The sequence below is a fragment of the Tauraco erythrolophus genome, chromosome 4 (assembly GCF_009769465.1).
Source record: "Tauraco erythrolophus isolate bTauEry1 chromosome 4, bTauEry1.pri, whole genome shotgun sequence".
Lineage (NCBI taxonomy): Eukaryota > Metazoa > Chordata > Aves > Musophagiformes > Musophagidae > Tauraco > Tauraco erythrolophus.
The window spans coordinates 18,599,355-18,611,547 of record NC_141468.1 but is presented as its reverse complement, the minus strand read 5'-3'; the positions used below and the strand labels follow the sequence as shown (position 1 = coordinate 18,611,547).

General features: G+C 35.9%; 1 protein-coding gene across 1 annotated transcript in view; it reads left to right on the top strand.

Moving 5' to 3' along the window:
- Nucleotides 1-12,193, top strand: part of LOC147528824 (ceramide kinase-like) — a 47,037-nt gene that overhangs the window by 8,088 nt on the left and 26,756 nt on the right. The window contains exons 2-6 of the mRNA XM_086610559.1: nt 3,886-3,999; nt 5,142-5,264; nt 7,283-7,408; nt 7,942-8,005; nt 11,661-11,806. Coding sequence (XP_086466685.1) covers nt 3,886-3,999; nt 5,142-5,264; nt 7,283-7,408; nt 7,942-8,005; nt 11,661-11,806 — 573 coding nt within the window. The remainder of the gene's footprint in view (nt 1-3,885; nt 4,000-5,141; nt 5,265-7,282; nt 7,409-7,941; nt 8,006-11,660; nt 11,807-12,193) is intronic.

Here is a 12,193-nt window from a genome sequence, read left to right as displayed (position 1 = left end):
TCACCTGTGGGTCATGTGTCTTGTTTGTTATTTTAATTTTGTTTTTTTGCCATGCCTCTTCATTCAGCTGCTCTGGATGGACAGCTCATTGTCTTCAATGTTATGTATGCTAGACATTGAACAAAGTGAGACATGGAAACATAAATGTGTGAAGATCTTTGAGATTAAGATTAAGAGATTTGATATGTACTTCAGTATTTCTAAACTCAAAAAATCGACCTGTTGAATCTAGATGTGTATGTTGAAAAAGTCACAGTATTTTGCCTGGAATTTTGTCTAGGAGCTGTTGTGTGCTACTTGGTTGAGTATATTGTTCTGAGCCAAGTAAAAGTCTTTTGTTTGGTATGATCCGAGCCCATAGTTCAATGTTTTTCATTAATGTTGATCTAGTAGTGCTGGTATAAGTACCATTTCTTCTTGTTAATGTGGCTGTAAGATTTTGCATGTTTTGGGAGAAACTCATGAAGGCGAAGGCCTTTATGAGCAAACACCGGTATGCTAAATCAGTGAAAGAAATGGTTCGTGGTACTTGACAATAGGGTAAATGCTACAAAAGTAGGTGCAGGAAAGGACTATAATTAGTACCTCTGTGAACTGTGTTGACCTCTCAAAAGAGGTTGGGACAGGTCTTCTACTTATTTTTATGGGACAGGTTTTGGTGATGAAGTGGTAGCAGATAAGAACACTGTGTTTATAGGAGCAGGGTTGTGCTGCTTGTATTGAAAGTCTCTATTTGATTTATTTGCAATGGAAATGTCTCCCTTCTAGGGGAGAGGGAGGGTGGGACTAAGTAGTTGATTTGCTTTCTGATTAAACAATATACTGTATAATACTAAGTTGAATAGTGATAGTTATATTTGGACTGACAGAAATTCTTGAGCTCTATCCAAACACAAATGCCACTGTGTTTAGGTTTGTTTTCATAAGCTGTAGGGAATGTTCTGAATAACATGTTTGTATGCAAGATAGCTTTGCATCTTTCTGGCCCTCTGCAATGACTGTCTTAGGTAGTATGTGGTTTTGACTGCCATAAGATTGGAATATGCTATCAGGGCAGTGGAGTTGCTTGATGCTTGTAAAGTGCCAAGTGTTACCAAGGGCCACAATCAGCATAGCTGGTATTCATAAATCAGAAACTTCTCTGACTTTTACCAAACCCAAAGATTTACAGAAGGAAGGTGGGGTCACTCTATTCTTTGCTTTTATTTTGTTCCTTTATTTTGTTTCTGTCTTTGTTTTTCAGGAATCTGTTTCTTCAGATATGTAACTCTTGTGGTTTAAGATTAAAAAATGCACATATTTAACTGAAACGTTTACTCTTTGCTTTTTTGCCACATCTGTGAAGAGATTTGCTGGAAAAGCAGAACTTCCAGTCATGTGACTGTCAGAGGGAGAACACATCTGAGGAATTAGGAGAGCTTAATAGAAGTGGTTTCAAGGACTAGGATTGTTAATATAAGCTATGTAATATGTGCTAAAATGTGTACTCCAAAGAAATGCTTTTCGTGGTAAAGAACTGGAAGTGCTTTTTAATGTTTGCTATTTGTACAGTTGGACAGCTTTCTCTTTATTATGTAGAAAATGCCTAATAAAACAGTGGCTTCTCTTGCTGTTCCTAGCATACGTGCTGTGCTGGTTTTGGCAGGGATAGAGTTAAATTTCTTCATGGTAGCCTGTATAGTGCTGGTTTGGGTTTAGTGTGAGAAGAATACTGATACTACACTGATGTGTTTAGTTGTTGGTAAGCAGTCAAGGACTTTCAGCTTCCCATCTTCTGCCAGGTGCACAAGAAGATGGGAGGGAACATGGCCAGGACAGCTGGCCCAAACTGGCCAAGGGGATATTTCATGCCATATGACATCATGCTTAGCATGTAAAGCTGTGAGAAGAGAAAAGAAGGGAAGGACGTTTGGAGTGGTGGCATTTGTGTTCTCAAGTAACCGTTACATATGATGGAGCCCTGAATGAATTCTTTGTTTTGCTTTGCTTGTGTGTGCAACTTTTTCTTTGCCTATTAAACTATCTTTATCTCAACCTGTGAGTTTTCTCACTTTTACTCTTCTGATTCTCTCCCCCATCCCACCAGGGGGAGGAGCGAGCGGCTGTGTGGGGCTTAGTTGCTGGCCAGAGTTAAACCACGACACGTGCTAATAAATATCCAACATGTAGAACTATTTCCCAAAATGTTCATTAGAGCATTGTCATACAAATTTTGATCTAAGTGTAGTTTGTCAGTTTTGCAGCATATCTGTGAGCAACAACAAATGGAGTTACTGCTTAAGTGCAGTCTTCATAAATGCAAGAAGCTTACTTTCATATTCTGGTATATGGATAGGTGGCATAGCCAGTAGAAAAATGAGAGTAAAAAGCATTTCTGGGAAAGAAAGGTTCAAGAACATGCTCCCTTCCCTTAATTTATCATTCTATCTCTGTTCTGTTTTTTTTTCCCTTGGATAAATGGATAGGTGGATAATCATACTGAGATCCCCTAACGGATCTTTTCTCTGAATGTCAGGAAGGTCAGTTAACTGTTACTATCCAATATTAAATTCTTGAGATAGTGTTACATGTATACATATGATATCTATATATGTGAAATGTTTTTAGTGATTTCATCTTCGCTGTTGTATCTTTATAAAGACATTCTGTGACTGCTGCATTTCCTCATCATGCCTTAAATATAGTAAATATAGTAGTTAAAACATAAATAAAGTAGTTAAAACATTCAAATGCAGCCGGATTCCTGAAAGATCTCAGTGTAAAGTTTAGAGGCTACATTTCTTTGGAGTCATGATAAAAACCTCTGGTAAGATAAAATCCCTAAAGGAATATAAATCTAGTCAAATACTAAAACACCTGTAAAGATAAAAAAACAAGTAACAGTAACAACAGTATTAGTGTTTGTATTTTATGTGTTTAATATCTCTTTATATTTCTCTATATGTCTATCTACATATGAAAGAAACAAATATATTGTAATAATATAATCTCTTATATAATAGGTGTAGTAATATGATCTTACATAATTAAGTATTTTATATGTGTGTGTATATATACACAGAGTGCTTGCTTGTACATAAATACAAAACGCATTTTCAGTTCCACTTAATTTTATTTTTTAGATAAAGTAAAAGCAGAGAAATTTTGAAATCAGTAATGAAAATGAGACAAATACTCCATTTGACAGGAGTTAAGAAGTCTGAGAAGGCGTTGAGGGACTATCAGAAAAGAGAGTGAGGGTGGAAGAAATTCTTTCATAGTGTTAAGAGCAAGAGGCCTTTAATTCTGAAAAACAATAGTTCTGAAGTTGATACAAGGGAAAAATGCTTAATGGTACATAAACATAACATCTAGAATTTCCTTCTTGGAAGATCCTGAAGTTTAAAAGCTTAGTGGGATTTAAAGTCTTAAGAATTCATATGAATGCCTTTCTTTCATAAGCCAACTACTTACTTGAGAATAACAAATAGCCTCTGTGGTCTCTCTGCACTGGATTTAGTTGCACGTTCTTTGAAATAGCTTGTGCTATTCACTGTCAAATATCTGGACCAGAGGTCATTGAAGGGGCAATTTCATTACTCTGAAATCAACATTGCTGGATTTTGGCTTCATACAAAAGTGTTTTTGTGCTCAGAATACCTAATTTTCTGAGAAATCGTAGACATTTAAAACATTATTTGGAAGTAGTTCATAGGTGGTTGTGGATTATGTGCTTTGACTAAAGGCAAAAGGAAATTGAGAACATTCAGCAGATTTCTACTTGTGCTCTTGGTTGTGCTTACTGATCAGCTACTCTAACTGTATATCTTTGTCATATTATGTGTAGAAATAAGCATTCTGGTGCTGTTCAAAGATTTTAATGTGTAAGATGTTGTGTTCATACAGAAAACTGTTTTGTACCAACCTCTGAGATCATTGCTGTAGAAGAAACTGAACTTAACAAGAAACAGCGTAATATTGGCAAATGGCAAAAAATGGCAAAGCCACATGCTTTCACAGGTAAGGCAAATTCGGTCTCAGAATGCTTGTGCTAATTGCTTTGTTAGAAGTACTTTAGGGCAGACTCAAAAGGAATCTTAGGAATTTTTTTTAAAATAAAATGATACTTTAAAAAAAACCCCAAACAAACAACAAACCAATCAAAAACCCCACAAAAACAAACGAACAAGCAAAAAACACACTAAAAATCTGCCAGTTTACATTTGAAGATCCTTGTTTTGAAAAATAAAACCCTTCCTTTAAGAACACATGCTGTGCTTGGTTGTTTAATGAAGTCCTAAATAATGTCTTACATTTCTGCTGCTGAATGACTCTGCAGCAGAACACTTGATTTCTTCTACTCGACTTGAGAATTGCGAGAGGCCAGAAAAATGAATCCTAAATGTTCGGGTTTTTTTTAAATTATCCCTAAACATCAGAATGTGGACGTGTAAAGGTTCTTTGTGTTATTGACTGCATTCTTAAAACAAAGTGCCAGAAAAAAACTTCTGTCTGTTTTGGGGAAAGAGTAGTGACTTCTGTGCTGCAAAGCTGGGGCAAATGTGATTGCTCCCAAGCGAAAACTTTATGTTGTGGAGTATTTTCCTCACATTTAGTCCTTCAGTAACAATGATAGGCAATGCTGTAGATGGAAGGGTAAGGGTGCTACTTGTTTCACCAGCTCCGTTCGTAGTGTACAGGAAAATTCTAAATCTTTTTTCTCAAATTTCAGCTTTATGAAGTTAAATTCATCCTGTTGGTTACATGGGAGCTGATGTGAGAGTTTGATTTATCCTCCTAAGCTTACGGCATTTTATGTTATGTAGACATGGATAAAATAATACATAAGCTCAGTGAACTTTTGTATGTCTATAAACAGTTTATGGAAAATAGTTTTTATTTGGGTATCTGCTATAAAGTAATGACCTAGAACAAATATTTTCATTTATGTTTTTTTTTTGACTTTCTGCAAATGTTCTGTTCACACTCTGAATGCTTCTGTTGTTTGTAGAAATGTGTAGTGGGGGTTAATTATCACTTTTTTCAAACAGCAGATATTTTTGAGATCTCTTTGAAATGCAGTTGTCATTTCACAGACCTGTTTCATTATACCTCTTCTTTTTCCTTCTTTTTTTTTTTTGTTGTTGTTGTTGTTTAAATAGTGTATTATGTGAAAAAAGCCCGAAATCACCGCTGGCGGTGCAGTGATGTGACGTTTTGGTGTGTTGATGAGCATTTGTGTAATCAGTGGATACAGGCACTGAAAGAATTACTTGAAATGCAGAGTAAGTTTGACTAAACGACTGACATTTGCAGCATCATTTTGCAGGCGCGTATGTCAATTAAGATTATTTTGATATATCTACTTTTTTGATCTCTTCAAACCAGCTTATGCTCAAAAGTTGAGGGAGCTGAGAGTTGAAGTGTCTTGTTCTTCTTATAACTACTTTTGCTTCTTGTATCTTCACTAAGTTGTACTGAGTGTTTTACTCTAATCAGTGAGGACTGTAAGTTTTTCATAATTTTGCCCAGATGTAAGTTATATTCACAAAATAAGAACATATTAGAAGCTTAGCAGAAGCTTTAAATGACTGTAGCTTTGGAGAAAGTAAAGGGCAGATGCAAGCTCAGAGATTTGAGGTACTCTAGAGATCTGTAGCAATTGTTAGATTTATGGGTGGCTTTTTGTGAGTCTGTCTCACCTTTCCACTCTCTCTCACCAGCAGCATGCCTTGGGTAGTAAGAGTTCATGTTAATCATTTCTAGAACTTTCGAACATCTGCTTCTTGAAAGGCTAAAAGTAGTTTGCAAGAGTTATTCCTGAAAGAGATATCCTGATAGATGTCAGGGGGCAGCAGGAGCAGAGCAACTCTGTGACAGATGGGAAGTCAAGGATGACCTCAGCACAGGCAGTGCCCTTCACCGACCGGGGTGCAGTCCCACTCTATCTGGGCAGAACAGGGATGGAGATAGCAGCAGGACCCATTTACAGCCCAGATGAGATAATCAGGTCCATCCAGGGGAATGCCAGACAGGAGCAGCAGGAGATAGGGCTGAAGGCAGGACTGGAGATAAGCTATCTACAGCGTAAGTCTGAGCTCGATCTGACAGAGCCAGAGAAGAGATTGGACACAAGTACACTTATGATGTGACTCAAGGAAGTACTTAAGGCTCACAGAATTGAAATGGATATTTAACAAATAATGTTCTTCTGAACAGGCATTGGAAGCATGCGTCGTGTTTCTCTTTTGTCTATGTTACACATTGAGGTATCTGGCTTCCAATAAAATCTTTTAAAAAATGAGTTTTGTGCATCCATTCACTACAGCTGTGAGAGATGTGGCCTGGGCAGTCATCTCTGAGTGCAGGTGTTCATTCTATGGGTAGCAAACAATTTCAGAAAAGGTAACAGATTCTCACAAAGGATGAGTGGTGCTTTGGGTATGTGGCAGCTTTAAACCATTCAAACAGTCTAGCTTGGGTGGATTTATTGTGCAAGTGCACCAGTCTAATAACTCTGTTTATTCTTTTCTTTTAAAATAATAATTTAGAATGCCATCTGAGGAAGCACGAATGTTACAACAGGTCTTTGTGCTCTATACAAAAAAAGGAAGGCTCTCTAGGTGCAGCAGGCATTACTGTTTTGTGTGTCTGTTAGTACAGGGATTGAATAATTGTTTGACACCACCAATGTAAATCCATAACTATTTGAAGAAACTTGAGATGGTGTTATCAAAGGTGTTTTCTAGGGGGAAGGGGTTACTCTACAGAGCAAACTCTTGCTGTGCAGTGTGTGGTTTTGTGAGGTATTGTTATTGTGTCTTTATCACTGAAAGGAAATGCATTTTAACTATGTTACCAAAGCAAGAACATTGTTTAAATAAATTAATGTGAAAGTATTTCTATGTATACTTCACTGACAAGTGCCTTTCCTAGTGCTGCCCTTGGTTTTTCTTTTGTCTCATGTGCCTGTGATACTAACGTCGTTTAGTGGGAAGGTACTGTGAGAATAATATGCATAAGAATGTGAGACATGGAGTCGGATGAAATGATTATGAATTTCACGTGCTGTCTTATTACCAATTTGTTCAATACTGTCAGGATCCTCAGTATAATAAAGAGGATAGTTGAAGCAGGTTTTTATAGCTCTTTATCAAAGAGTTAGAGTTACAAGAGTTAATACAGAGTTGTAAAAGTCTTGTAAGCTGTGTTCACTTTGATGTTTACAAGTTTGGTTTTTGTATAGCTTGTTGAAGTTTTTGTTTTGTGTACATAAGCAGTGTACTATATTTTCCTTCTGCAGAGTCTAGACCAAAGCAGTTACTTGTTTATATTAATCCGTACGGAGGAAAACGACAAGGGAAGAGGATTTATGAACAGAAAGTTGCTCCACTGTTCAATCTGGCTTCTATCTCCACTGATGTTGTTAGTGAGTAATGAATATTTTCTTAATAAACACAATATGAACTCTTTGAAACATCTCTGAGTAGCTTATGTTCTTTCTGTTACTTACCTTTTCTTGCTAAGGAAATGAAACTACATGGTAGAGAGAGAATGTTTTCTAATTAAAATCTGGGTAGCCAGATAAATGGTGAACTTGTATCAATTTTCTGCTTACTAAATTAAAACTTCTTGTACTTCTGAGCTATTTGATCTCTTCATTTAAAAGATACTGTCTTTCTCCTCTATTTCAGTTTTACTGTTAAAACCAATTGTTCATTAGCACAAATTTTTAGTGAAATATTTTTCCGTGTATACTGCAGTGTATGTCTTTTTCAATTCTTTCCTCACCATAAAATCTTTTGAAACGCATTTCATGGGCAGATTGTTTTATGGTCACATTGGTAATAGAATCATGGTTATTAATGAATTAATAATAACACTTTTATAATTGTCTCTTATATACCATTTTATAATAGTATTTTTATAATAGTAATTTTTAATGTGTGTGTTTATTCATAGTAACTGAACATGCTAACCATGCGAAGGACAATTTATTTGAAGTTAATATTAATAAATACGATGGGTAAGTAGTTTCACTTGCTTTTTTTTTTTTTTCTCTTTTCTAGCTGATATATTCTGTAATCTGTCCTTGTCTCCAATTTAAAATAGTAGCTTTCATTGCTAATATGTTTATTGCAACAGCTGAGAGTTCTGGGGCAAGTTCCTTTCCTTGGAGATCCACATTTAGGAGTGTCAAAGGAAAAACTGAACTGTTTTGGTAAACCCATTCAACACACAATATGTTCAAGTGTAGTATAACAATGTTTGCATGAAATTTGTGTTCAAAAGGTAAATGTAAGATTACTTCTGCTCATCCAGAAGTTGAGCATTCTGCGATAGCTTGAAAGCTACTCTGAAATGTTTTGTGGTACAGGTGATCTTGACATATACGTTGAGTCCAGAACACTGCATCAGTAGCATTCAGCCTGTGTGTAAAAACCATGAACTGTTTAGAAACATTTCAGATAGTTCCTCTTGCTATGTAGGACTGTTCAAATAATGGCTGCATCATTTGACTTTATTTGTGTTTGTTCTGTTGTGAAATTACTGTTTTAAAAGAAGACTTAACGGAATGATGAAATTGCATTCCATTATTAAATCTGATGTAGAAGCAGAATATTTTAATAAATAAGCTAGTAATTCCAGTTTCCAGTTCATGACATGAAACAAGTTACATGAGTGGAAATATGCAGATCTATATGCATTGTATAGGTCGAGTGAGGGCATGATGTTGACAAATTATGGTAGTAAGAAACTACATTCACGGGTCGAGTTTCTAGACTTCACCTGCTTTAAAATGTGTTGACTTTAAATAAGCAGTTTCAACTATACTGAGATTCTTCTTAGTTTTGCAGAAGTGCAAGGAAGGGAAACTGGGATCCTGGAAAAACTTAGTTAAGTTTTTTTCCTTTTCATTTGACTGAAGTGAAATAGATAATACCGATGGTTGAAATTCCAGTACAGAGCAGAAAAGGGAAGTAAGTGAGCCCATGTCCACTCCTAGCAAATTGCTTTTTACAAGTGGAAGTGATCAATTGTAGTGGTGCCTGAACTGGTTTTGGCAGATTCAAACAATCTCTTATTGTAGACATTTATTTTTTTTTATTGCTTTGGTGAGGTTTTTTGGTTTTTCTCTCTGTAACATGACTGAGCTAAACAATTGGCCAGAGAACTGCATCATTTGAGAATCTCATGATTCTTCTATTCCCAGGCTGGGCCTTAATGGCAGTTAGCTTGGGAACTGCAGCCTGTCTTTCTAAGCCTGATTTTTGTCCATCACATACAAGTCTCTTTCTGTGGTGTGTTAGGAAGGAGTTCTTGTATTAATACTACTTTTTTAAATAGCAGGTTGTGTGCTTATATGGAAGACTTGAACCACATAAATGCGTATATTTCTTCAAGTTTGACTCTTCTCACATACAGGAAAAGCTGCTTTGGATTCCTGCACCTAATTGTTGTTCACATGTCCTCTTAGATTGTTTCTGATAAGTGGCTTTCCCTTCGTTCAGTGAGGAGATTCTTTATTTAATCTCTAGATTCCCTATTTGGCAAAACCATGCCTCTAATTTTGGAACTAGACACAGGATTCTTAGTAACTGCTTCACTGCTTTCCAGGTGTATTTACTTGAGACAGCTTATTTAAACCTCTTGTGCATGTTTCCTGTTTGTTCTTCCCATTTCTCCGTATAAGAATTCCTTAACGATGAATGTACTAATCTAACAGTTCAGTAATAGAACAGCTTCTCTTTAAAGACAGTTGCTTACAATATTTGTTCAGTTACAATACAGCAGGTTTTTGCACATCATTGTGCAGAACTAGAGCATGCTGTAGTATTGTGCCAGTAATGACCATGTTTAGAATGTCTGACATGAATGAATCACCATGCTTCCTTATCCATATGCCTGTTGCACAAGCCTTTGTTAAAACTGTTTCCAGTTGTTTTTTTCCTAGTTCTTGAATTAGTTCACAGAATGGTTGAGATTAGAAGGGACCATATTTTTTTTTTTTTAAACTCATTTATCTTGTGGACTTTCTTCTCCTGAAGTCCTTTAGCATATGTAGTTTACTGTTATCATCTGTCTAAAAAGTGAAATACTAGTCCATTAGAAAAATAAACCCAAAATGTAAGAATCACTGTGAGAAGATGTCTCTTACAGTAGTTCTTCACTAGAGGCCTTCACGTGTGTGACTCCTACGTTAGTCACCTGATGTTTGCAGTGAATTTTATCATGCTAGTATTGTGCATGTGAACTTCTTTATCTGTCACTATTTGCCCTTGATAGGTATAGACATTCCTAAAATAGTCATTTCTTAGCCTCCATGTAGTATTTGTTACAAACAAAGAACACTACTGAGACAACATTGACCTGAACTGACATGGAAACTTTTGTCCACTTAACCTCTTTAAGTCTTAGAGTCTGCAGAGAAAGAAGAGACAGGCTAAAGTTAAGGAATAATGTAGTTAAGCTATGAGAAGAGAAATTAATTCTAAAAATGAAAACCAAACATCTTTCTCTTCCAGTCTTTTAGGTCTTGACTTAGAATTGGACAGCGTATTTTTTTAACACTGCCCTCTAGATTCATGAAAAAATGACTGTTTTTTTTCAAGCTTTCCTTCTGCTGAAAATAACAAGTAAATTTAAATCATCAATACTTATAAATTAAACAAACTAACTTGTGCTATGAAATTAATGCTCATTCTGCAATATCTGTTACTGACTATGTGGAAGAGTAAGTGTTAGTTTATCCGTTGGAAATGATTGCTATAGATAACAGTAAACATTCCTAAGCGTGTATGCTGGGGACTACATGCATAACTTTGGATTTGTCATGGGTTCCTTTAAAGTGTATTTGAATTAGTTTTTCAGTTAAATAACGTTTATACTTTTAGAGTTCAGGGAGTGTAATTTATTATTGTGTATGAAATGTATACTACTGTAAAAGTCTTTTACTTCCTAGTATTTGCTTGACTGTGGACTCTCTGCTAAGCTTTAACATACTGAGGATTTGTGTAGCTGCTGCTGCACCAGCTCTGACCTGAATTAAGTGTGCAAAACAAAGTTTTGCTTCTGGCAACATTTAGAGGTCTGTGTTTCATTATGAATGGTTACGCAGATATACCTGACTTCTCTTTGATGGGCTCTTGGCATGTCCAGAAGAGCATGCTTGCATGCACCTTGCTGTTGTTTTTGTCCTTTCATATAATGTATATCCCTATTAAACTAATAGTGTAAAATATACTTCTGCCTGAAACCACAAATATTAACTTACTTTTCCCCTTTTAGTAAAGGTACCCTATTTCCATTTTGTTTACTTAGAAAACTGTATGTACAGTCCTGTTGAGTGTTTTTCTTGTATAGTGAATTTCCACTGATACTTGTCTGACTGCATACAGTGATGGAGGATAAAGGTTGTTTGGTTTTTTTTTTAGGTTGCATTCCAAAATTTTTTTCTAACATTACACACATGTATAGGTGCATTTGCAGTTCTGTAGCTTGAAATTTTTTTTCTGCCTTTTGTTAATTGCCAAGTTCACTGTGGGCTACTATATTCTGTAAAAATGGAAGAGGAGAATAGAACAACTATTTTTGATGTGCCCAGTGCATGCCCTAAGTAGAACACTTGCCGTGTTGTTTATTGACTGTTAGTGTGCATTCTAATTTGTGTTTCCTGGCAGTGTTGTTTGTGTTGGTGGGGACGGCATGTTCAGTGAAGTGATGCATGGTCTCATTGGAAGAATGCAGAAGGACTCTGGCATAGACCAAAATAATCCCAAAGCACCGTTAGTCCAGTGCAATATAAGGATTGGCATAATTCCTGCTGGTAAGGAAGGGTTAACTTTCAGTTTACTTTATTCATTTATTTTTGAAATTTCTTCTTATTCATAACTTCTTGAATTTAGGCCTAAGTGTAAGATATGAGCAATGATATTCCATAAAGACACTTAGCTAAAGCGGTTTGTATCCTGGTATAATCATTGATCACATGCAGTCTTATTTGGAAAGGATATTTTGTAAAGGAGATCAAATCTTAATGTGCAACTTCAAAATTTAATCACTTTTTTTTGTGGCTTATTGTGTGTTAATACAAGATAAGATGTTGACAGTAGTACCTTTGCCCATCTGAACACATTAATGAGTGAAATTTACTGAACAGACTTACCTGATAAATATTTTTCCAGTTTCAAATGCTCCACAAATTTAGTTAGAA